The sequence below is a fragment of the Podarcis liolepis genome (genome assembly GCF_965112155.1).
Source record: "Podarcis liolepis genome assembly, chromosome: 15".
NCBI lineage: Eukaryota > Metazoa > Chordata > Lepidosauria > Squamata > Lacertidae > Podarcis > Podarcis liolepis.
In genome coordinates, this window is record NC_139566.1 from 8,717,151 (window position 1) to 8,743,272 (window position 26,122).

At 50.3% G+C, this 26,122-nt stretch overlaps 1 protein-coding gene across 11 annotated transcripts in view; it reads left to right on the forward strand.

Moving 5' to 3' along the window:
• GATAD2B (GATA zinc finger domain containing 2B) overlaps positions 1–23,925 on the forward strand; it is a 65,742-nt gene extending 41,817 nt beyond the window's left edge. For 4 of the 11 annotated variants that reach the window (XM_083477164.1, XM_083477169.1, XM_083477167.1 and 1 more), the window contains exons 2-11: positions 133–462; positions 7,253–7,385; positions 7,990–8,121; positions 8,828–8,959; positions 11,097–11,267; positions 12,123–12,438; positions 13,009–13,211; positions 14,541–14,654; positions 16,009–16,126; positions 16,865–23,925. In XM_083477164.1, coding sequence (XP_083333290.1) covers positions 134–462; positions 7,253–7,385; positions 7,990–8,121; positions 8,828–8,959; positions 11,097–11,267; positions 12,123–12,438; positions 13,009–13,211; positions 14,541–14,654; positions 16,009–16,126; positions 16,865–16,998 — 1,782 coding nt within the window. In that variant the 5' untranslated portion in view covers position 133 and the 3' untranslated portion in view covers positions 16,999–23,925. Of the gene's footprint in view, positions 1–132; positions 463–5,279; positions 5,477–7,252; positions 7,386–7,989; positions 8,122–8,827; positions 8,960–11,096; positions 11,268–12,122; positions 12,439–13,008; positions 13,212–14,540; positions 14,655–16,008; positions 16,127–16,864 lie in introns of those variants that run through there. The other 7 variants (XM_083477170.1, XM_083477171.1, XM_083477173.1 and 4 more) reach the window with 5 other exon arrangements.
• The last annotated feature ends 2,197 nt before the right edge of the window (positions 23,926–26,122 follow it).

Genomic DNA, 26,122 nt, shown 5'->3' on the forward strand with positions numbered 1-26,122 from the left:
TGATGGGAACCGTAGTCCAACAACATCTGGAGGGCCACAGGTTCCCCATTGCTGGCTTTGGAGGTGTGATACTGAGTGTCACATCCTTGTTTCCCCCCTGACCGTATCCTCTGCTCTCCCTTACTATGGCAGGATGGACCGTATGACAGAGGACGCCCTGCGCCTGAATCTCTTGAAGCGGAGCCTGGACCAAGCCGACGAGCGGGATGATGTCCTGGCCAAGAGGCTGAAGATGGAAGGGCATGAGGCCATGGAGCGCCTCAAGATGCTGGCGCTGCTCAAGAGGAAGGACCTGGCGGGCATCGAGGTGCCCCATGAGCTGCCCGTCAAGCAGGACGGCCTGAAGGTCTATGAGGAGAAGCTGAATGGGAACATGAGGCCCCACACGGACAGCCGGTCTTCGGGGAGGCCGGGGAAGGAAAACATCAATGAGGAGCCAGTGGACATGAGCGCAAAGAGAAGGTAGGAAGCCCTTTTGTGTTTGCGTGTATATCTTCCTATATACATAAATATGCAAGGCTGTCATCATGCAGCCCCAGTGGAGGATTTGTAGTGCCTTATCCTGGGTTTCCATGAAGAAAAACCAAAGAGACCAAGAAAATTGAGTTTGGTGGTTGCATGGGGTAGGAAAGGAAGCACTAGGGAGTTAATGTGGGGGAATGGCAGGGGGTCTTGGTTGGTGAGTGGAGCGAGCCAGTGAATGAATGAATATCTATTCCACCTTTCATTCTACAGTCATAGGGCTCTGTACTGAAGATAAAATAAAAACTTCAGTACACTGAGTGGGGTGTAGCGGTCAGACAGTGTCGGACTAGGACCTGGGAGAGACCAGGGTTCAGACCCTCCACTCAGCCATGAGACGCACTGGGGTGACATTGGGCCAATTGATATCTCTCAGCCGAGCCTACTTTGCAGGGTTCTTGTGAGGACAAAACGAGGAGGGAGAAACCCACATATGCCACGTTGAGCTCCTCTAATAATGAGCAAATAATGGAAATGACAGCAGCATTTAAAAAAAAGCAGCACCATAAAATGACAGTACAGTTGGGGGAGAAATTCATCAAATCCATCCAAACCATACTACCCTCTCCCTCCAAATGCTTGGCAAAAGAGGTATGTCTTTGCAAGTCATCTAAAAAGAACAAAGCAGCAAGACATAACCTGGTGTGGAGGGAGTTTAATATTTGTCATTAAGAAGGATAGGAGCACCCTTGGCTCAAGGATCTATTTATCTCCCCTTTTTGTTCTTGTCAATACTGTGCAACCGTGTGGAATGTCTTAAGACTGTGGACATTACATGTCTGAAACTTTGGCAAGCCACTGCCAGCCTGTGTAGACAGCGCTGAGCTCGATGGACGAAAGGTCTGACCTGCCTGATGTGGCAGATTCCCATGTTCCTAACAGGATGAGATTTTTTAATGATGCAAATCTAACTCATCACTTTAGAATAGCCACACTTACAATAATTTCGGTCTGCATATTTAATTTATTTGCTTTGGGTGCCCCTTCCTAGGCCTTCCCTTTTCCCAAAGGCACTGAGGGGAGTTGTTGACAATCACTTTCTGTTCAGTTTTTTTCTTCTTCAGAGGAACACAGTAATTGACAAAGCAGATGTGTTAATGGATCTGGGTCAGGCTTATTAATTTCAGTGTGACTACTCTGAGTAGAACTTATTTGTATAAGACCCAAGGGGCTCCCTCCAGAGCCAGGATTTTGACACCCATCCTTTGTCAATTTCACCTGATTCCAATATGCTATGAAATGTCTCTCAAGTTGTGGCTTTTATATAATTCATTTCACGTGGTGTTCTCTTACACATACACGTGTGCGTGTGTGCGCATGCACATATCTCCAGCCGTACCGTTATTTATTTTATTTATTTATTTTATTTAGTGAATGTCTATACCACCCTTCATCCGAAGATGACAGGGCAGTTTGCAATATAAAAACACAAAAATGCATAGCATAATAACAAACGAAAACAGTTAAAAAGGACATGGAACAGGCTGTCTCAGGCTGGGCAATAGCAGTGAGGTCCTGGGAGGGGACAGAGTCATGCCTCCTGTGTGGGCCACACACTGCACCCCTGAGCTGACGCGGTGCCCTCAGATGGAAGCTGCCCTTGGTCCATCTAGCACAATATTGCCTCCACTGACTGGCACTGGCTCTCTGGGGTTTCAAGCAGGGGGCATTCCCGGCCCTACCTGGAGATGCTGGGAATTGAACGCACAACCTTCTGCACAAAAAGCTGGTGCTCCGTCACCAAGCTGCAGCTCTCCCCTTCACCCCCCCCCCAGCCATATCCTGGCTTAGTTCAGTCATGCTGCCAGTAGCAGAGGAAGAGCCATTCCAGTCGGTTTCTCCGCGCGAAAGGGAGACATTGCCACCTTGTCCATTGCCTCAGGCAGCAAAAGGCCCTGGGCTGGGCTGGCATCAGCATCCCTATGCTAGTTCTTCTTTAGCGAAATCTCAGCTGCTCTGGTATTTTGCTGAAAGGGTTCGAGTTGATTGCTTTGTTTTGAATGCTGTGCTCAGTGGGCATTGCATAAAAGCATGGGCCCTTGCTTGCTGGATCAGGCCAATGGCCCCTCTAGTCCAGTATCCTCTTCTCACACTGGCCAACCAAACTGCGAACGGTTGTTCTCCCAGGATGCTGCACCCATAGTCTCTTCGCCCCCAGTGCATGGGGACCTCACTACATCCTTCCATCTGCCCGCCCGCCCCTGCCTTTATCACTGGTCCAGGGGGAGGGAACAGGTGTCAACCAGCCCCAAGGTTTGACTGACATGGGCTCCATCTCAAGATGTGAAATCCTGACTCACTCGCGCAGCTCAGAGGCGCAGTGCCAGCCGTGGGAGGGAGCAAAGCGTCTCTAAGGCAGGAAGCGCCACGGGTGCCACTCTGTTTGGCGGGTGGCAGTGCTGATGGCGGCAGCCCAGGCTGCCTGCCTGCCATCTGCTCTTCCGCCCCTGCTCGCCGGTCATCATCATCCTCTTGTTCCCTTTACACTCGAACAGAAGGATCTTCTGGGGAGCTCGGGGTGCGGGGCTTGGTTAGCAGAAGGCTGTTACCGACTGCTCAAAAAAGACCCCCTAAGAACATCAGAAAAGCCCTGCAGCTTAGAGGAGGCAGAGCATAGCCATTATGGATGGTAGCCTCTTTCCTCCTTGAATTTGTCGAATCCTCTTTTAAAGCCATCCAGCCATAACCCCTCTCATCAGGCAAGAGGAGGCAGGTGGAATTGGAAGAGCTGGACAGATCAGTCCCAGGGGGACTGATCCGCCGCAGAGGATCTTGCTCAGTTGTGTTTCGGTGTTAATCGGGTAGTTTGTATTTTCCACCCTAGGTAAAATAATGCCTGTAGTAACACTTCTGCATACACAACCTTTCCCCAAGACCCCAAAGAAGTGGGGAGAGAAGCTCTGCAGTCTCTTTACACTAGGGGCATGGAAATCTGTGCACCTCCAGAGGGTGTTAGATTCTGGCCGACAGCAGCTAGCATGGGCAGTGGTTAGGGCTGATGGAAGTTAAGAAGCAGGAGGGCAGGTGTTGCATTGATAAAGAACCTAAGAAGAGCCCTGCAGGATCAGGCCAGTGGCCCATCTAGTCCAGCGCCCTGTTTTCGCAGTGGCCAGCCAGATCCCCGTGGGAAACCCCCAGGCAGGACCCCGAGCACAAGAGCACTCAGCCCTCCTGCATTTTCCAGGAACTGGGATTCGGGAGCACTATGGCCTTTGGCCATAGAGGCAGAGCACAGCCATTGTGGGTAGTAGCCACTGATAGCTTTCTCTTTCGTGAATTTGTCCAATCCTCTTTTAAAGCCGTCCTGGTTGGCGGCCACCACTGTCTTCTGTGAGGGCAAGTTCATAGCTCAGCTGTGCACCATGTGAAGAAGTTGTAGTGGAGGGTTGCTTTTTGAACTCAACAATATGGTGCCCTCCAGGTCTGCCTGAAGTCCCATCATCCACGGTGACCCCTTGGCTCATGCTGACTGCTGGGGCTGATGGGAATGGGGACTCCAACGTGCTCCAGAGAGCCACAGTTCTCCCACCCCCTTGCAAATCCTTTGCTTTCTGTGAAAGGCTGAGGGTTACAGAGCAGGTCGGGATCTGTGTGAACCTATGGGTTCTGAAAATAGCCTTTTCAGGCACTCACTTTCAGAGTGGCATTTTCCCTCGCTTGAGATTGCTTAAAGTTTAGTGCGCTTGACGCTTTGTTCCACCCGCCCCCCTCCTGAAGTGTGACATAAAGCCATCTGTGCTGGGGGAGAGCTGTGCAACGTTGGCCACACCAGTCCCACTTTCCTGTAGAGAGAGAGAGGGAAAAATCTTAAGATTCCTGTCAAAGGAAGAAATAATTGCAAGGAGTTGGTCCCCCCCCCTCCCCCGGGAAAAAAGCTTCAACAAAAAAATGATGACTGAAAGGCTAAGGACCCGATTACAGTTTTCATAAACCACGAAGTGATTTCATGGCATGAAGTGAGTAGGCAAAGCTTATGACACAGATTGGGATTGAAGCAGGCCAAATCCTACTCAGAGTAAGACCGCTGATGGATTCATCATGGCCGTGATTTTGATGGGTCTAGTCTAGAGTAGGATTTAGCTGGATGCAATCCATTATACCGAAACGTAATCCATCTCATTGCTTGTGGAGCTTCAGTGTGCTTGAAGTTAATGTGTCCGTCTTCTGACTGTACGGAGCTCTGTGTGTGCCCTGGTGTCGTCTTCCAGTTTCATACCTGAGGCACAGTGTATGCTAATGCCTTGAAGCCGAGGCCTGTTGCTCTTGTCAAGATCCTAAGAAGTGCAGCTCTCATCTAGAGACTTACAAGAGCCCCTCGGGCTTCCATCCCTCATTGTGTCAGAGAAAAGTTTGAAAAGCATGGAGGGCATCATTTGGGGGGGGGGGGCAGGGAGAGAATGATCTCCCTATGTTTCGGTATGCTAATGTGTACATCACCTGTGAGTCTGATGCTTAGTGCATGGGGGGATATGCGTGTTCACGAGCACGCTCTGCCCAGCCCTCCCTCTCTCCTTTAGCCCCATTCCTAGTTGTTCTGCTCCTCCCTTTCAACTGTTCCTCTCTAGTATTTGAGGCACACACACCCTCCCAGCCTTAATTTTACAAAAGCCCTAGTCGTGTGCACAAAATAAACTGTGCCAATAGCATAAAGTTACACACAATGCCCATTGGTCAGCCAAAGTCAAGGGCAGAGACAATTTTCCTGTTACAATGCTGATTTTGGGAGGGGGGTTAATTGCCAACAAAAAAAGCCCTGTGTGATGTCATAAAGCATGGCAGCAGCGCTTGGTTACCGCTGGATGACATCGCCCCGTCTCCGAGTGACAGGAAGTGGCGGCCGCTGCTGGTTGCCCAGCGATTCCACTTCCAGGTCACCGTTTGACCCAGACCCTGCTTACAAATCTCTTCCTGAAAGGGAGAATCTTTCCAAGGTTGCGATGAGTATGGAGTTCAGGTATATCCTCTTTCCTTGTGAAAACTCTGGGGCTTCTCTTATATCTCCCATTTTCTTTATTTTGCAGTCTCTCTAGTTTAATATTTCTTGCCACACCCCCTTTCTGGCTTTTCATGGAGCATTCCCCTTAGAATCAGTCTCCCTCATTGCTACCTGCCCCTCTTTTGGTTGTGTAGCTCCTTCACAGGGACCAGAAATATTCATGGTGCCTGGCTTGTTCATCTCCTAGAAAATCTAATTCCCTGCTTGAACCAAATTAATTGGCCAACTACATGTTAATTGAGGATTAGAGGTTGACCTTCTGTCAGTTAATTGGTGGGGTTAACAAGCAAACACCCCTGAATTCAGGACACACTGGCTTGTCTCCCTCTTGCACCAAGTTTTAATATAAAGCAGGATCTTGAAAATGTGACTTTTTATTCCTGTTTGAATAAGAGTAGCAGCTAATTTTCCCTCTTTCCTGGTGGAAGGAGCCTGGCTTGCAAACAAATCCACAAGCGTCACTCTCCTACTCAGCTAGGCTAGCAATATGTGGAGTGACAGAAAGGAGCCATTTTTGGTCACACACGCACACACACCTCTGATTGCCTGAAGGCCACACTAACTCGCCACAGGTGACTAGCTTAAATGACAGATTGCAAGGCTGGTTTTCTTTCAGTGCAATGAAATCATGGGCAGCCAAAAATCAATGGAGCTCAGCTGGCAATAGGTTGGCTGCCTGATCCAGCCTTAGGGCTCTTCTCGTGTTATTCATGGCTAAGGAAGGGGTTTCAGCCTTTCCCCCTGATTTGCTAGCTTTCTACATGCAACGCAGGCTTCTGTGTTGTTTTATGGGGAAGGATTGAACGCTGTAGCACTCACGTGGGGCCTGCAGTCTGGAAGTGTACCAGCCCAATATGCCTCTGAATCACAGGTGGGGAAGGTGGCCGTCGAACTAGGGTCCTTATGGCAAGCTTCCCACCATGGCATCTGCTTGGTCACTGTGAGAGTGGGACGCTGGCCGAGATGGGTCCTTTTGGCCTGATCCCAGCAGCAGGAGTCTTATTAACATTCTTAGAACCTGTTGTGATTCTGCACGATGTGCACAGGAAAGCTCTTGGCGTCAGAGAGTGTGTGGTGCCTCTGACGTATCCACTGAGAGCATCTCAAGGCTAGGAAGGATCCCTGTCACGGGGCCACATTCGCTGCACACACAGCCAGCATACCCATGTTGCTTTCTCGCTGTCAGGTGTTTTCAAATTCAGCCTTCTTGATCAGACCTTCAGTCCACCCACCGATGCAATTGATTATCCCAGTAAGGATTGCAGCAGAGAAATGTAAGGAAATAGACATGGAAGAGAAGGCTATAGAGCCAACGATCTGTCCTTGGTAGAGATGAGCCCCAGTGTTTGTTGTCTCCATGGCTTTCTGCATCAGGGTTGGGCAGCCTCGGGCAAAAGGTGACCCTCAGGACTCTTCCCCAGGCACACACCTCTCTCCCTGTGCATTGCCCTTCTCTGGGCCTTGCTTCACTCTCTTTGAGTGTTTTTGCCCAGCTGGAATGTCTCTTGAACTCAGAAAAATTAAAACAGGGATGGAGAACTTGTGAGGCCTTCCAGGCATTGTCAGACTCCCAACTCCCATCAGCCCCAGCTGATGTTCGGCGTTAATAACGTCTGAAGGGCCAAAGGGTCCCCTTCCCTGAGAGAGAGAGAGAGAGAGGGAGAGGGAGAGAGAGAGAGGTGTGCAGCTCAGCATCTTTCTCATAATTCCCCATCCTTTTCTTTTTTAATTCAGCAGTGACCAGGACAGGGGACGGCTCACCCCCTCGCCAGACATCATTGTTCTTTCTGATAATGAGGCCTCCAGTCCCCGTTCCAGTTCCCGCATGGAAGAGAGGCTCAAGGCTGCCAATCTGGAAATGTTCAAGGTAAGTGGCTCCTCAGGCCAAGGGACTGAGCACATCCTTAAGCTGCGAAAGAGTGTGTGCAACCTCTTAGGCCACACAGAATGCTTCTTCAGGTGACTGTTTGTTTCTCATTTTGAAGCTACCACAGCCAAGTGTCTTTGCAGGCCACATTCATGCAACAGGTTTAAAGTGCTGTGACACCACTTTAAAATGGCTCCCCCGGCGCAAGAAGTCTGGGAGCTGTAGTTTGTTGAGGGTCAGTTTGAGCTGAGAGTCATTCGCAGGCCTCTTGTTCCCCATAACAAGAGCTACAATTCCCAGTTTCCTGAGAAGAGGGATTAATTGTTAAACCCCTCTGAGAATTGTAGCTGCATAATTCCTGGCAGGACAGGGGATGTGTCCATTCTCCAAATGGACTGCAAATCCCATCATCCCTGACCATTGGCCATGCTGCCCAGGTCTGATGGGAGCTGGAGTCCCATCATCCCTAGCTGGGGTGACCATGGTGACCACAGCCGAAGAGTGGTGCTTCCAGACCAAGCAGTCCTGCTTGATGGGTGTGGGCTGGCAGCCGAACTGCAAGTGTCTCTTAATCCTCCTTTCTCCCTCTCCTCCTCCACCACAGGGCAAAGGCATTGAGGAGAGGCAGCAGCTCATCAAGCAGCTGCGGGACGAGCTGCGGCTGGAGGAGGCCCGGCTGGTGCTGCTGAAGAAGCTACGGCAGAGCCAGCTGCAGAAGGAGAACGTGGTGCAAAAGGTAAGCCGGGCACCCAGGCTTCCCACCAGGGCACAACACTGCGCCTTGGAAATGTCAGCTGCCACGTAGGATCCGTCCGTCACCCTTTACTCATTGGAGCAAGGAGACCGTGGGTGTGTGACGCTGATTTCCCTCTCTGTACACAGAGATTCTCAGAGGCATCACCCAGAAGTGGCCAGGGACCATGGGGGACTGGTAGGGCAGAAGGCAGGGAGCCCAACAGCAGGTGGCACCAGAGAGCCAGTGGCGAGCAGAGCCATCAGATTGTAGTTTTGTTCCCCATCCTCCTCCTCTCCCCCCTGCTGAGTTCTACAAAGGTAGAATGGAGACGGGGGGAGGGGACAGGACACCCAAGACTACCCCCTGGGCTTGTTGTGAGGCTGGGGGCTGGCTGAGATTGGGGAGGGGGGCAGTGCCCCATTTGCCCAAGCAGACTAGTCTCCACTGGCATTGCCAGTCCCTGCAATGCATGCTCTCCCTCAGTTTCTGAGACCTGACTGACAGGGCAGTCCAGGGCCCTATTAACTGGGCTGCCCCACCATTGCAAAGTGGGTGCACCTCCCCATTACTCCGGAAGTGTAAGTTTTATCTTTGCGTAAAGTGAACGTTGCCTCCAACTTTGAGCCAACAAAACTCTGCTCCAGAGATGGAGAGCTTTAGAGCATCCCAATCACTCGAGTCTCCCTATTTTCTTTCTCTCCTCTAGACTCCGGTTGTCCAAAATGCAGCATCTATTGTCCAGCCATCTCCTGCCCATGTCGGACAGCAGGCTCTGTCCAAACTTCCCTCCCGGCCTGGAGCTCAAGGGGTTGAGCCCCAAAACCTCCGAACATTACAGGTAAGAGGCGGCCTGTCCCCTTCTGTGTCCCATCTCATGAGCACCTCCTTTCTGGAGCCATGGCTGTGTAGCTGTTGTGATGGGAGACGAGATACTCCTAAGCGTTAACAGTCAGAGCGGTGTTCACTTTTCTATATACTAAAGCGGTTTGCTTAGCTGCCTGGTGTCGCCATAATCAGCCGCACGTAATTAGCTCGTCCCAAAACTATTAATTCTGTATAATAACCAGCTTTGTTAATTTGACTGTTGTCCAAGTGGGAAAATCCACACATCTTCTCCCCTTTCTGTGCATTTTTGAAGACAAAATGCTGTTGCCCCGATCACACTTGTGTTGTGCAGCCAAAGAACTTTTTATTCCAGTCAGTTTTAATTTAAAAAGAGGACTGGGCAGAGTCACAGTTAGAGGGAGTAATGCTTCTGAATAGCCACTGCTGCAAGCCACAGGAGAGAAGAGCTGTCTTGTGCTCAAGTCCTGCTTACCAATTTCTCTCCAGGGGAAAAGAATGCCATTGGCCTGATCCAGCAAGCTCTTCTTACGTCTGAGTATCTTAGTGGCTTGATACAGAACCACACAGGTCCCTTTGGTTCATATCTCTCTCGGTTGAGCTGCAGGACATGGAACCTCGAGGCCATGTGCTTATTTCAGGCCCTGTTGAATGTTTTCTGTGCCATACCTATACTGTACATGCCTGGGATGTGGACCTGGCTGTAAGTGGAGGCGGGGCCTCATTTGTTCCTGCCTCTTTTCTCATCTACCTTGCCATAGAGCAGCAAAGCGGATTTTTCTGTTTAGCGCAGGGGCAACAAACCTCCATCCCATGAGTCTGATTGGGCCTAGACATGCCCACCTGCCCTAGAGCATCTGGCATAAGGGAGGTAAAGGCCTTATACCTTTACCTCCCTTTCCGGATCGACTGCTCCCCTCGTAAAGCAGTTCCCAGGAAGCCTTTTGCCTGTGCTGTTCAAACCAGATCAAATCCTTTATTATGCATTCGCAGACCCACTAAGAGCATGCCGGAAATAAAAGCATGAGCAGTGAAACATATGCTTGCTTAAAATACAATATAATGCAAGGGATAAAAGCATACATACATCTAAAATACTATAGGCTACAAATGATGAAAAACGTAAGATGCAAATTGGAATTAAAATGAAAGTATCATCTTGCGAGAACTTTGAACCTGCTCAGTTTGATTTCTAACCATGCTGGGGGAGTCCGTTGATTGACAGGTGGGTGGCTCCACCCACTTGTCAAACTTGATGCACTGGGGCATAGGGGGATATAAAGGACCTGGCCTGCCAGCCAGATCCAATTGCCCACCCCTACTTCATAGGTCTGTCCAGCAGCTTCCAAGAAATCCCCCCCCTCTCCCTCCGGCATCATTGTCGCAGTTCCCAGAAGTCCATCAGTGCTGTGCTAACCTTTATTTTTCTGTGCAAACTCCACCAAGTTGGAAGAAGGGGCCATGACCCTTTTCACTGGAATGGAAACCGTGCCAAGTCGCTCAGGAGCAGCACAGAGGCGGCTTTCCTGGGAAGTTATTTTTCTTCAAAAGTCAGTTTATGAAGACCTACCTGCGCTCCCATGCCTCTGGCTGTCCCTGTAGAAAATGCCACAGTTCAAAGGACTGGAAATCAGTAGCACAGTTTTCATTTTCGGGAAAGGTTTTTAATGGACTTTTGGCTCACGGCCCTGGCCTGGCATGGCGATAAGGGGGTTAGGGCACCTGTCCTATGAGGAAAGGGGGAGGGGGAGCTGCTGTATACCTGAATCTCCCAAGTAAAGCTGAGAAAGAGCTACTGTCCGTCAGTGTCAACAACACTGAGCTGCCTGGATTCAGGATAAGGCAGCTTCCGATTTAAATCAGCCAGTTATCCAGTGAGGGCTAGAATAGTAGCTGTAGTTCGGATGGATGCACGTGCTTTGCAGACAAGAGGTCCCAAGTTCAGGCTGCCAGTGGGGTATAGATCAGCCTTCCCTAACCTGCTTTGAGCCCCAGGTCCCAGGTACGCCCTACTGGGAATGACATGGGGATGTGCTTTGTAGATGCAGCACCGCAGAAGAAGTTGCAAACCTCGCCTTTGTTCCATGCTCTCCATCTCTCTAAAACACACACTTTTCTCCTCTTTGGAGCAGGGTCACAGCGTCATCCGGTCCGCCACCAACACGACCCTCCCCCACATGCTTATGTCGCAGCGCGTCATCGCACCAAACCCCGCCCAGCTCCAAGGGCAACGTGTCCCTCCGAAACCGGGCCTCATCCGCACCACCACTCCGAGCATGAGCCCCGCCATCAGCTACCAGCCAGTGAGTAAAGCAGCCCGGAAAGGGTGGGAGGGCCAGTGGGTCTGATCTTCTTACACGGCCACCTTGCCCACACGGCAGTTTGAAGCTGGGGGTGGGACTTTGTGGAGCCCAAGAATAGCATTTCCACATGGGTAACCTCGGTGGCGGGAGGGGCCAGAGACAAAAGTGGGTCGAGCAATGGGTGCATAGATCACCTTTGTACAGTAAGCTAAGTTTTATTTATTTATTAAGGGAAACGGGTGGCCCTATGGTCTAAACCACTGAGCCTCTTGGGCTTGCTGATCAGAAGATTGGTGGTTCGAATCCCCACAACGGCGTGAGCTCCCGTTGCTCTGTCCCAGCTCTTGCCAACCTAGCAGTTCGAAAGCACACCAGTACAAGTAGATAAATAGGTGCCACTGCGGTAGGAAGGCAAACAGTATTTCCATGCTCTCTATTTTCCGTCACGGTGTTTTGTTGCGCCGGAAGCGGTTTAGTCATGCTAGCCACATGACCCGGAAAGCTGTCTGTGGACAAATGCCGGCTCCCTTGGCCTGAAAGCGAAATGAGTGCCACAACCCCATAGTCTCCTTTGACTGGACTTAACCATCCAGGGGTCGTTTACCTATTTATTTATTTTTATTTTAGCTATTTATTTATTAAGTTTGTGTGATCAGTTGAAGGCCACGTTCCAGACAGGCAAAAACACTCAAGGAGGGTGTGAAGCAGGGCTGCTGGTGAGGGGGCGTGGCCTGTAGTGAAGGGGGTGTGGCCTGGAGAGAGTCCCAAAGGTCAGAGAGAAAAGCCTTGGTGGGCCGCACACGTTTAACATTTTCTTTCTTGCCCCCTCTACTCTCCTGCGCCTTTCCTCTGCAGCAGTCCAGCTCGGCCGTCCCCTGCCAGCGCACCACGTCGTCCGCCATCTACATGAACCTTGCCTCCCACATCCAGCCGGGCACGGTGAACCGGGTGTCGTCACCCCTGCCCAGCCCCAGCGCGCTCAACGACGCCGCCAACTCCCAGGCGGCTGCCAAGCTCGCCTTGCGCAAGCAACTGGAAAAGACCCTCCTGGAGATCCCGCCCCCCAAACCGCCCGCCCCTTTGCTCCACTTCCTGCCCAGCGCAGCCAACAGCGAGTTCATCTACATGGTGGGGCTGGAGGAGGTGGTGCAGAGCGTCATTGACAGCCAAGGTAAAGGCCAGTGTCGGGGGCAAGGGCTGCAGCATAGGCAGTGCAACTGGGTTGAAAGAGGGTGTCAGAGGGAAGTGAGCTGGAAATCCCGTTTCCCATGCCTCCTGATTCAGGGGACACGGGGAACTAGCCTATTGCTGTTTGCCTGATGGAGCTGTCCTGTCACAGATAAAACTGTTTTAGTTATTGGTACGCTGTTAAGATTTTTAAAATCCAAACACATTATTATTCTGCTCCAGGGTAGCCTGACAATAGAGGCAAACTGGGCCACACTCACTCGCGTTTGTCCCCCTCCCCTCTTTTTCTTTGCATAAATGAGGCTGCATTTTAATTATTGTTTTTATTATTGGTTGTTAGCCGCCCTGAGTCCGGCCTTGGTTGGGGAGGGCGGGGTATAAATAAAATTTATTATTTATTCTTATTATAAATGAATATTTAGCTTGTGCTAAAAGTCCTTGAAATTCTGAACCCTGGAGGTCTTCTCCGCACCCCCTTGGCCTGGAACGGTTCCTGAGAGAAAGGTTCCCCCTTCCTTTGTGTGATGCGTCTTCTTCTACCCCTCTTTCCCAGGCAAAGGTTGCGCTTCCCTCTTGCGAGTGGAGCCCTTTGTTTGCGCCCAGTGCCGCACAGACTTCACCCCGCACTGGAAGCAGGAGAAGAACGGCAAGATCCTGTGTGAGCAGTGCATGACCTCCAACCAGAAGAAGGCGCTTAAGGCTGAGCACACCAACCGGCTGAAGAACGCCTTTGTCAAAGCTCTGCAGCAAGAGCAGGTGGGTCCCTGTTGCCCTGTCGGAGGGAGGGAGGGAAGCCCGGTCAATCCAGGTGAACTGGAAGAGGTGCGTGCTTCCTGTCCCTCTGAAGAAGAGACATAGCTCAGTGTCAGAGCTCTGCAACTAAAAGGTGCCAGGATCATTCCCCAATGGCACCACCACGATGGGCTGAGAGGAGGTTTCCTGAACAAACCTCGGCGGGTTGCTTTCCCTCAGTTTCGGCAACACTGAGCTCAGTGAACTCAGTATTAGGCAGCTTCCCATGTTCCTCATTGCTCAACGAACATTTTGAAGGGCTGTAGCTCAGTGGTAGAGCGTCTGCTTTGCATGTGGAAAGATCTGGGTTCAATCCTCAGCATCCCCGGGTAGGGCTGGGCAAAGATCCTTGTCTGAAACCATGGAGAGCTAGTCAGTGTCAGCAGCACTGTGCTAGGTGGATCCAGTCATCCGTTGACTCTTTATAAGGCAACTTTACAAGGTCCCTGTTGAATTCTTCACAGGTGTTTTCCCCTTGCACATTTATTCAGCACGAATACAGTGGTACCTCGCAAGACGAATGCCTCGCAAGACGGAAAACTCGCAAGACGAAAGGGTTTTTTGTTTTTTGAGCTGCTTCGCAAGACGATTTTCCCTATGGGCTTGCTTCGCAAGACGGAAACGTCTTGCAAGTTTGTTTCCTGTTTCTTAACACCGTTAATACAGTTGCGACTTGACTTCGAGGAGCAACTCATAGCACACGGTGTGGTAGCCTTTTTTGAGGTTTTTGAAGACTTTGGTGATTTTTGAAGCTTTCCAAAACTTTTCCGACACCGTGCTTCGCAAGACGAAAAAAATCGCAAGACGACAAAACTCGCGGAACGAATTAATTTCGCCTTGCGAGGCACCACTGTAAAGTGTTTTGGAAACCAACTTTGAAACAGTCATTGTAGCTTCCCCTTCCTCTTCTCGACCCTGACACCTTGGGGTACTGGGAATTGTAGTTTGGGGAGACAGCAGTCCCCTGAAATGAATGCACGGGGGTTAGATCGGCAAGATTCACTCCCAAGGAAAACCAGCAGTGGAAAGCTAAGTTTTTCAGGCCTTCTCGAATGCCGGAACTGAGCAAGTGTTAGCTGGAAGAGAGCCCCACCAGCAGGAAGGCCCGTCTCATGCGCTCACCAAACTAGCCAGTTTCAGTGACTGGCATACAAGCCGGGCCGTGGATATTGGACTGCAGGCAGGGTCATCCGAATGCAGGTTGTTTGTGGGGTGGGTGGGCGGCCTGTGTGCCGCCAGATGACAGCCACATGGCCCAACTCATGACCAGCCTCTTCTTTTTCCCTCCGGCAGGAGATAGAGCAGCGGTTGCAGCAGCAGGCAGCGTTGTCCCCCACCGCCACTCCCGCCAGCGTGTCCAGCGTTAGCAAACAGGAAAGCATCATGCGACATCACACACTCCGCCAGGTGAGAAGCCCTTCCTTGCCCAGCCCCTTCTGGCAAAGTGGCCCCTTTCGCATCCCACAGCCGCCAGCTGTTCGGCTACCCCCTCCCCTCAAAAGAGCCTTCTGATCTTGTCTCCAGGGCAGCCCATTCCCCTCCCCTCCAAAAGCAAAAGGTTGTTCTCGTGTGATGTGGGGTGGAAGAGCATTCAATCCGAACATTCAGCAGCCACAGAAGTTTTGTGGTATGCTTCTGAAACTTTGCTGGCCGCTCACTGACAGACCCCCTACAAACAACCTTCAGAGAAGGAACGGAGGACGGCAGGCTGGTCCTGCTGTAACGCTAGTTAAACGGACAGGACTAGGTAAAATGAAGCGAAGGAAGGTTTGAGAGATCGTGAGATGCGTGATTTATGATATGTATGAAGCAGCAGAGTTTTTTTAATACCACCTCTCTCTGCTGCGATGGTTCCATGTTTTGGAATATTGGAAAAACCTATCCGAAAATAGATTAAGTTTAATAATGCACCGCCTAGTAATACAATCCAGTGTATCTAGATTCAGATAGGTAGCTGCGTTGGTCTGATGCAGTCAAAATAAAAAATACTAAGGTGCTACTGGACAATTTTGTTATTATTATTTCGAATTCAGTGTATGTTTGTTTTTATAATGATGATATAATCATCATTATTCCTACCATATTTTTGTGATTGTCAGTTGTTTGGAACTTGTTTTAATCTTTAATTGTTGTTAACCCACCCTGTGGCCTTAGGTAGGGCGAAAGGCAGGTAATTGATAATGCATTGTGTGTGTGTGTGTGTGTGTGAGAGAGAGAGAGAGAGAGAGAGAGAGAGAGAGAGAGAGAGAGAGAACGAACACTGGAGGGTGGTCCATTAAAGTGAATGGGGTGCTATCCCACCAGCTTCAGCCAGCCCCCACCTGCCTGCCTGCCTTCACAACCGGTCCAGGGGTGGTTTGGCTCTGCCTGCCATTGGCTCCACTTACTTTTGGTGCCCTTCCTTCTTCCCCACCAGTTCCAGCAATCACGCCTCCTTTATTGGATGTATTTGCTAAATTGAGTAGCAATAGTATTATTGAAAAACTAAATGCAGCAGAGCTTTGAAAACCCTGCGTGTCTTATGCAAACATTGATCTTAACCCTCCACACAAAATTACTACACAGTCGTCTTATTCCTGTCCACTCAAAACACGTCTGGTCGTGTGCTGAGTAATTCTTGTCGGCAGAAAATGAATCTCCAAATCAGCACTGTGAAGCGCTAAACACTGAGTGGAGTTTGGACCCGATACTTTTATTTGTTTATGCCCCACTCATTTTCCTGATGTTCTCTTTCCTCTGCCCCCCCCCCTTCTCTCTCCAGGCACCGCAACCCCAGAGCACCCTGCAGCGTGGGATCCCCACCTCGGCCCGCTCCATGCTGTCCAACTTTGCGCAGGCCCCGCAGCTTTCTGTGGCGGGAGGCCTTCTCGGCATGCCAGGTAGAGTCTTCCAGAATTTGGGGGGTGGGGGCAGAGATGCGCAGAGGATCCTGACTCAATATATATCCTGCCCTCTGCCAGCCGATCCCAGCAGAGGTCCCACAGGAAGGGATCATTCAGCCCCTGGAAGAGAGTTGCCCAGATTTGGGGGGGGGGAGTTTTTGGGTGGCCAGGGGGCATCCATCATAGTGAGGGCCAGATAGTGTTGGAAGGGAAAACCAGTGTATTGCAAGACACATAGAGACATAAATCCCTGTGCCTCGGGGCAAGTGGGGAATCAGTCTCTCTCTCTTACACACAGTGAATAATGCAAATGACGTGGACGATTTTGTTGAAATATCGCATCCTTTTATAGAATACTTTCCCAATACCCCTGAAGAATGGCAGCTACTGCAATCACAGATTGGACTTTAGCAAACTTAACTAGATGGATCTATCCTGGAGTGGGGAGTGGGAGTCGAGTTGGGGTTCTTGTATCTTTTTGCTCTTTTCTATAATTGTTATATATCGGAAATTTAAAAAAAAAATTCTTTTTTTAAAAAGACAGGAAATGCAAAGGGGGCACGTTTCAGCCAGGCAAAAGAAGGGTGGAAATCGGGGCTGGCAATGAGATTGGGAGGGGCCGCATTTGGCCCCTGGCCCTGAGGTTCCCCACCCACCCATGAGACACATTCCCAGGAGAGGAATCGGCTGCCTGTGCCTCATAGCAGAAACATTCCTACCTCTTCCTCTTCCCAGGTGTCAACATCGCCTACCTGAACGCCGGGATCGGGGGCCACAAAGCGTCGAGCCTGGCGGACCGGCAGCGGGAGTACCTTTTAGATATGATCCCGCCACGCTCTATATCGCAGTCCATCAGCGGGCAGAAATAACGCCAGCTGCGCCCCCCTCCCCACCCTTTCCCCACCCACCTGCCCCCCCCCCCTCATCCGTCGCATGCAGTGCCTGTACTGGTGCCTACCATATGTGGAGGAAAAGACAAAAAACGAAAAAAGACAAAAAAGAAGACGACAAAAAAACCACAAAAAATGAGAAAAAAAGACAAGAACATTAAAAAAAAAAACACTTCAGTGACCTGCCCTCTTCCGGAACCAACTCTCCCTCCCGCTTCTCTTCTCATCTCCGGATTTTGTTTGCGGGGAGAGGCCAGGCGCCCCCGTCCCTCCCTCCTTCGCTCCGTTCTCGAGGTCAGAACGCGTCTGCTTGGATCCTGCACTATACACTATGTTAATGCTTTGTTTTACGCTCCCTTTTATTTTATTTTTTAATTTGTAATGATAACGCGTAGAATTTTTAAACTTGTTGTGTTCTTATTTTTATTTCCCTTTGGCTTAAAACGGACGGCTGAGAGAGAGAGAGAGAGCGCACCTTTTCTTTTTTGTTTCTTTTTTTAAAAAAGGAAATCTTTCTTGAGACTTTGAAAGGCTCCTCCTCCCGAAAGCTGATCGGGGCTGACTCGGGGCTTTCGGCAGAGTTGTTCCAGGGGCACCCCAAGGTGGGGAGGTGTAGGCCACCCCCATGGGTGTGGCCGACCATCTAGAAGGCACAGCCCTGGAAGCCGACGGCGTCTCAGAGAGTCATCCCTGGTTTGGGTGGGTTTCTTTGTTTCCAAAGGAGTGTGCTAGAGGGGCATGAGCTGGCCGTTGGCAGAGCAGGGCACGCGTCTCTGAAACGTCCGTGCCAGGGAACAGACACCGCCTACGCCCTTGGAGACGGGCCTCCGAAGACGAACTCTGCTGGGTGCTTTCAAACGCTCTTTGGCTCTCTTCATCCCTCTGACCTGTCGGCTTCCCCCAAGCCTGCCACCCTGTCCGGTCTCTGTTACACCACCCCTTTCCCAGACCAAAGGAGCTCCAAGCATCACATCGGTTCCCCAAAATGTTTCTCCGCGGAGCCATCTCTTCGCTCGTCTCTCCTGTGCCGCTCATGCCGCGAAGGCTGCCGTTGACAGGCCAGGAACATCTTGCAGTGTTGTGTCGGCGGAGGATACCAGGACGTGTAACCGGCCTTCTCTGCCCACCCTTCAGTTGCCGGGGGAGCTTCAGCGAGAGAGAGAGAGCACCAAATGTTTCAAGGTCCGCCACTGCCACCCGAGCCCTCGAGATCAGCCCCAGAGGCGTTTCCCTGACATCGGACCCTCGCGAGCGGAGAGCGAATTGCTCAGTCACACCCCAGGCGGCTGTGGGAGCTCTTTGAGCTGTACTCCACCCTGCTCTGCTTTGTTTAAATTTTCTGCTTTTTCTGCTCTGCTCCTCCAGTCGTGTCTCCAGTCTGAAGTGATGGGGAGGGAAAGGGAGCGTCCCTCTCTCCCTCTCGGGGTTCCCCCTCCCCGCCGGTCTTTTTTCACTCACGTCCCCCTTTCGGAAGCACTGAATCAAGGTCCCCAAAGCTCCCTGAACTCGCGCACAAAGGCATCCCAGCCGGCACTCCCCACCAGGTCTGTGGTATCCCCTCCCCACGCCTGTGCTTCCTCTCTTCTCCCCCCCCCCAATCACTGAGCACTTAACAAAGAAACAGAGGTGGGGGGAACCGCCCATGCGTTGGGAGGGGCCGCAAGATACTTTTCAGAAGCTAGCAGCAGCTTAGCATTGCAGGTGTGTGTAGATCGGGATAGCTAACTCTGGGGTTCCCCCGCTCTGATGTTGCCAGGCCAATTGTCCCATCATCCCTGGGTTATGGTCCAAGCTCCTTGGGGCTGGTGGGAGATGGTGTCTGGCCGCATCTTTGAGGGCCACAAGGTTAACTATCAATATATACATGCATATGTACACACACGCTAGACACGCAAACCAATAGTTTCCGTTTCCCTGGAAAGCTTTTTCTTTTCGCTCCAGGATCCTTCCGACTGTCGCGATGCCAGAAGGAAGGTTTCCTTTGGAAACAAAAAAAAAAAAGGTTTGGCTGCGTCTTAAGATATCTCCTCCACGTGCTACACCCTTCCTTGCCTCCTTGAGGACCCCAACCCCTCGCCCACCCTCCCCAATTTGCTTAAATTGGATCTACGATCTTCCCTCACCCCAAAACAAGTGCCATTGTCCTCCCCGCACCCCTTCCCCCTTTAGAATCGGGCGTTGCCAGGTGTGAACCAGTTCCAGCCACCTAGTGTTATTGGGGAGGGGGCGGGTATCCTTTTGGTCTTGTGTTGTTGTTTTCTATTAAAAAAAATAATACGGTGATGTAAGAAATGTGCAATAATTATTGCCTCTGCCTTTCAGGGCCCAGGCAGAGGCTTTGTTGGCAAGCATTGAATGGTAGCAAACCAGCCACTACTTTGGAGTTTTTGGGGTGGGAGGGCAAGGAATAGCCACCCCCCCTCCCCACCGCCATCACCACACTGGGGTGGCATATATGGCTTTGGCAGTAGGGCAGAGGACTCCCCCCACCCCACCCCCTGGAAGACTCCTGCCTATTGAATCAGTGCTTCTCTCATTCTCTGGCTCCTGCCAGTCTTTTCCTACCCCAAAGGGTGACCCCCAGCAAAGTTCTGCTCCGATGAGTCTCCTTGAAATGAATGAATGAACCTAAGTCATCTCCCACCCACCAGGGCTGTTCTAAAAACTAGCAACGACCCAAAGTTTGCTGTTGTAGATCATCCAGCCAGAACTTGTTCTCTTCCACACTCTTTCTGTTGGGACCACCTTTTGCCCTGCCTGCAAAATGTCCCTCTCCAAAAGGAGCCTGGAAGTCTGCTCAGCAGACCAGCCCGAGGACCACAGAAGAGGGTCTTCCCGGTGGCATTAGCAGCTAGCCTCCTTGCAGAATAAATTTGCTCCTGGCTCAAACTTTCCAGGTTGGCAAACATTTTTCTTTTTTTGGAAGGAGGTGTTTTGGGATGAGGGAAAGGCACTGATCCAGGAAGGATTTCTTCTTCACCTCTTTTTTCTCACTTTCTCTTTAGCACAGAGAGGGGAAGAATGGAGGGGGGGCATTTCTATAGGGGAGAGTGGGGAGACTTGCCTTACCTTGCGCACTCAGGCAGGTAACTCCACTTTCGCTTCCCCTGGGAGCGCGCCTCTTTTAGCATAGAGCAGGATCATGGCCCTTTGGCACTTCTGCCCGGTGGCTGGACCTACTCAGCCAATTTGGAGCAGGTTGGGGGGGGGCTTGGCTCCCCACCCCCTCAATCCCCCTCTTTACAACAACGTCCCTTCCCAGGATGCAATATTTGCCTGCGGTGGACACACAACCTCCCTCCTTTCCAACCGCCCCATAAATCCCTTACTTTAAAATTGATTCCCATCTTCCTGCTTTCCTAAAGCCGACAAATGTCTTTCTCTCACATATACACACACAAACCCATTTCTCTCTTTGTTTTTCTGAGGGGGCGGGGGGTGTAATGTAGAAAACCATCCTTTTTCATGGTACAGAATTAAGGGTTTCCTTTTCCATTTTATGGGTTTTTCCCCCTCTCTCTCTTTTCCAGATTAGTCATATGTGCTTTGTGGTTGATGCTGTTTTTATTTTTCTCCTGCTTTTCTTCCATCGGGGGGGTGGGGGGTGGGAGGAGAGCGTAACTCGCCTCCCTGGGCCTCTGTTTCACTCCCCCCGCCCCACAACCTCGGTTTCCTCTCCTTCCCCCCATTTTTTTCGCTCCCTTTCTCTTCCCCCACCCCCACCCCGACGAGCTCTTCTTAGCTTAACAATACTTGCTGCCGAAACGTTATAACTAAAGACTTTTCTTCGTTGTATATAAGCTATTTCTTGACACATTTAAAAATAAAAAAACGAAAACTGAAAAAAAAAGAAGTTTGGGGGCGGGGGTACGGAAAAGCCGACAACAAGAAACAAACAAACCGGGGTGGGTAAATTGTACATTTGTGTAGAGAAAACAAAAACGACAAAAAGAGAAGACAGCTTAGCCATGAATATTGTGAAAGTTGTTTAACGTCCTTTTTGTAGTGTGACCTTCTTTGTGTACGGCGTTTAAAATGTGCAAAAGGCAGTTTCCTGGAGATCGGGGGGGGGAGGGAGGAGGCTGGGGCGGGGCGCTATGCAGCTCATGTCACCCGCCCCACACGTTACCCACCCGCACCCCCCCCAAAAAAAAGCTGAAACGGACTTGGTGGTAGCCATCATTTCCCCAAAAAGGTGCCTTTTCTTTCCCTTGTGTCAGAAGCAAGGAGTCCCACGAACTACCAGCATGCACACGGACTTTGAGCCTTGGTAGAGGCCACAGGCCCAGGGGCTCCCTCCCCATCCCTGTAAACCCCCCCCCCCAACCCCAAGTTTTCACAAACGGGGGAATCAAAACAAATACTAGTATTAAACTATCAATGTATTTGCACTGTTTGTAACGAATGCTTTAGGCTTGAGACAGCATACACTTCTCTCGACTGTTCCTCATCCGGCGTCCAGACACTCAGCTCTCACCGACCCCAATTTCCAGGGGGAGGCAGTACTTCTCCCTGCATCTCCCCTTTCAACCATTTGCTGATACCTCTCAGCTTCATCACCTTTCATTCCTTCCGCCTCTCAGTGATCCGTTTGCTATCATCCCCGCCCCCCAAAAAACCCCACTCTGAAATATCAGTGACATTCTAGGGACTGTTTGATATTCTTTCCCCTGCGTCCCAAGAAAGTGCATCCAGGATTTGAGTTCCTGAAAATCTTGGGTTGTTTTTTTTAATTATGTGGACCGTGCATCTATCCCTCATGGTTCCAGCACACCTGCGAAGGTTTCCACTGTCCAGGCGGGCAGAGATTGTGCTCTGCTTCACTAAGCTTTTCATCCATAAGTGTGAGTGTGCATGCATGTACATACAGGAAGGGAGAATGTGACTCGTTCCACGTCAACCGGCCAATGCCAAACAAGTTCAAAGCCCATCAGCGCAGTGGGGAATATCGGGCTTAATGTCTCTTGTACGAAACCTCCGTCAGCTTCAGCTTCCTGGGGGTGGAAAGGTGTAATAGATTCTCTACGAAAGGCAAGCACTCCAGTATCTTTGAGATCCGTTGAGTGTGAAGAGAGCCGCTTAAAGGTCTTGTCCCATCTTAATTGGGAGCCTGAAGTCTTTGCATGCCAGTACGTTCTGAGTAGAGTCTCTCCTTAACTGTCAACCCCACCAATTTAATTGAGGGCCATCCTTACGAGCTGTCTGACCCTCTTATGGAGGGCTCTTCAAGAAATGGGCCTTGTCTCTTATCTACTTTGGAGAACAACAGTTCCAGAAATGGACCAAAGTGTGCTGCTTTCGCATCTTGTTCGGCCCTTCCTAATGCCTTTTGTTTATTTGCCCTTAAGATTCCAGGGCGTCTGATTCCTAACACTCTGGGGAAAGTTTGGCTCCTTTTCCCAATGCTATTTCATTTCCCTTTGGACCAAGTCGGGCGTTTGGGAGTAGCTTTCTGACTTCTTGGTCGGTGTACTCACTTCTTGATTCTTTTTATAAAGCCAAACTTCTAGTCTTTTATGACATTACTAAACTCAAGAGGACTCCAGTATTTAAGGGCTGTGATTTTTGCAGCCTGCCATTACATTTGCGTTCTTTGTGACCTTCTGTCATGCACCCCAATATCACCTCTCTTGGAAATCTATATTCAAACCCCCAGGTGCAGAGGCTTTGAGGAAAATCTGAGCAAAGCTGTTGTGAAACCAGAATGTGTTCACCATTGATTTGAAGGATCGTGTGTGTGTGTGTGTGTGTGTGTGTGTGTGTGTAACCTGAGGAACAGTATCACGTTTTTAAATTTTGGTGTCACATGACGAGCCCCCAGAGCTGACTTAATGATCCATCCCACATTTGATCTGCAGCATGCTGGATAACATTGACTGGACTTGATGGTAGCCAAAAAAACCCTTTCTCACCTTCCCATACTTCCTGGAGTGTAGCCCTCCTGGTGTGCAGGTCACATGCAGTGCTATTCCTACTCAGAGTAGACCCATTGAAAGCAATGGACGTGACCAACTTAGGCCGCTTTTCATTTCTGTGGGCTTGCTCTTGAGTATACCTTAGGTGAGCACAACCCTGCATCTTCACATCTCTGGTCCTAGACCTCTCTCCCTCAACCATTCAGCCGATGGCATGGTCCCAATTCGCCCCTCTTCTGTCTCCTGGCCTGAATTCAGAAACCCGCACCCCCAGTTGAGCAAAGTATGCAGAGGCTTCTCCCGCGAAGAGGGTGGGAGAGTCAACAGGATGAACGTCAGGTGGTCCCTTTGCCGCCATAGGGGTGGTTGGCTGTGTGGGGAAGGAACGTGTGAGAATCCTTCGTCTCTCCTGATGTTGCTAAGCGACAGCTCCCACCCCTAGCCATTGACCATGCTTGCTGGGGCTGATGGAAGTTGTAGTTCTGCAACATCGGGAGGGCCAAAGGATTTCCACTTGTGGGGTGTAGACTCCTGGTGCCCTCCCTCACCTGAGCACTTCTTCCTTGGCCAACTCTTTTTCTGTACCCTCTCGACCTGCAGCCATGCTCACCATTCCTCGCACCAGGCTGTTGACCATGAGTCAACCTTACTCTAGTTCTTGGGAACCAGCCACCACCTCTTAATACAGTCATAATTTTTCCCCTACTCAACCTCCACCTTCTCTTTCCCCCCACACTCCCATTGTGGATCCTGTATCTCGTTGGGGTCCCCCCCCCCAGCACAACATGATATCTCCTGCAAGGATCACAGCAAATCCGGGGAGGTCAGTTGCAACCGTCCTACAGCCATATGTTACAGAGGCAGGGTTCAGCTTCACACCCCCCCTATCTCTTCGGGTCAAGAGCAATGGTTGTCCCCTTGCTGGGGCTGCCGGCTATCAGATCAAGGGCCAAACTTGCTAGAGAGGCCCTTCTTCCTCTCTTCCCCACCCCCCCAAAAAACATCCCATTTTGCCATTCTTCCTCTTCAGGCTTCAATTCCTCTAGCTCAGGTGGGAAGCTGCAGCCCTCCAGATGTTGGGAACCTGTGGCCTTCCAGATGTTGCTGCAATGCAGCTCCCACCATCCCTGGCCGTTTGGCGCACGGGCTGAAGCTGATGGGAGCTGGAAGTCCGGCAACAGCCAGGGGGGGCCACCGATTCCCTGTCCCCACAGCACGAGGGGCTCACGGCACCACGAGTCGTTCCGTTGCAGGAGCAGGGTGTGCGTGTGTTAAAAAGACAAAAAATTCACGAGGCTTAGCACACACACACCAATTTGAAACCCGGGGCAGCGAGAGATAGCTGAGTTTAGGAGGGATCAGAGAGAATTGCAGCTGCAAATTGTCGGGGTGAAGGGGGGGGAACCTTGGTGGAAATCGGGCCTTTTGCACAATTTTAAGAGGGCTTTTAATTTTAATTTTCCGCATTGTGTTTTTGAAAATCCGGTTTAAAAGGAGAAGGAAGAAAAAAAAAAGCTGTTTAAATATTGCCAATTGATTATGCAGTGACCTGATTAAAAATAATAATAATAAGCTAATTTTTGGAGAAAGGATTAAAAAAAAACTTTGTAATATTTATCACTTGCAAGCTATGTTTAATAAAGAAAGGAATGGTTTATACATTTTGATGTGACTGGCGCATTTTGGATTTGCTGTCGGGGAGATCCGGGGAGAGGTCTTTGGAGGCAGCACCATAGAATTTTTTAAATGACTACTTGTGTTTGCATATGGGTCACCGATCAGCAACCTTGGGCCGGGGGCGAAATCTTCAAGGATGACTCGGCCACTCGCCCAACTCCTTGGGCTACTCCCCCTAGTAGTGAGGAACAGCTAACACTGCCCTTCTAGCATTTGGGACTTTCTGGTTTAGAGAAAAGGCGAGTTAAGAATCTCCGGCCTGCAGGACCTCTCTTACAAACTCGCCTCCACCAGTTGTTTGTGGATGGATTGTGAGTGTAGGGTGTGTGCATGCAAATTCGGTGTGCGCCCAGCTTTGACTCCGCCCATGGTTGGCTTTGGCCCCGCCCACCACTGGCATGCACCCCACCCATCTTGGGGCTGAAAAGGCTCCCCCATCCCCCTGACTTAATCCATATTCTCTCCCAAGGTCCTGGAACCAAAGTCCCTTCCCAGCCTTGCAGCTGGAGAACTTTTTAACCGGACAGGGAAATTGGGACCTTCAAAAGAGGTGCTGAGAGCCACTAAATTTACGCCTCTTCCCCATAACTTCAGTATTGTGTAAAAAAAAAAATCACCCTTCAAATACTATTTTTAAAAAGCTTTTCTCATCTCAAGGCATTTTTTAGTCTCTGGAAGTTGCATTCCAAACTAGGTGAGTGAGCAGTGAATCCAGCTTTTTCAGGAAACCCTCCAGAATTTGCTTGGGCTGATTCAGTTACGAAGGTAACCGATGGGCCATTAGGTTAATAATAATAATAATAATAATAATAGTAGTAGTAGTAGTAGTAGTAGTAGTAGTAGTAGTAGTAGTTCCTATCTCGCCCTTCCTTCCAATTGGAGCCCAGGCTGGCAAGCATACAGTGCATAAGAGTTAAAAATGAAATGTTTAAACGCTCTCAAAACATTTGTCTGGGAGCAAACCACAGGGATGTTTTAACACTTGAAGTGTATGTTTTTAGGACCCAACTTCATGGTTGGAAGTGGTTTTAATACTGTGTTTTAGGCTGTAACCTGCCCAGAGACCTTAGGGGGAATGGCAGGAAATAGATGATTAAAATAAACTTAGGCTGCAGTCCTGTGCTATGTGTTTTATACATTTAAAGCAGTATCATACCGCTTGAAACAGCCACAGCTTTCCCCAAAAGAATCCTGGGAAATGTAGTTTGCTAGTGGCTCTGAGAGGTGTTAGGAGGACATTTCTCTTACAGAGCCACAATTCCCAGAGTGGTTTAACAATCCATCCAAGGGAACAGTGGGAATTGTAGCTGTGCTAGGAAAATAGGGTGTCTCCTGTAACAACTCTCAGCACCCTAACAAACTACAGCTCCCAGGATTTCTTTGGGGGAAGCCATGACTGTTTATAGTGCTGTGGTGCCTTAAATGTATAGTGCAGATGGAATCTACTCAGAATATCCATTGCATGTCCCGTCAAAAAACAATACTAAGAGAAAGCCAGACTCATACTTTTT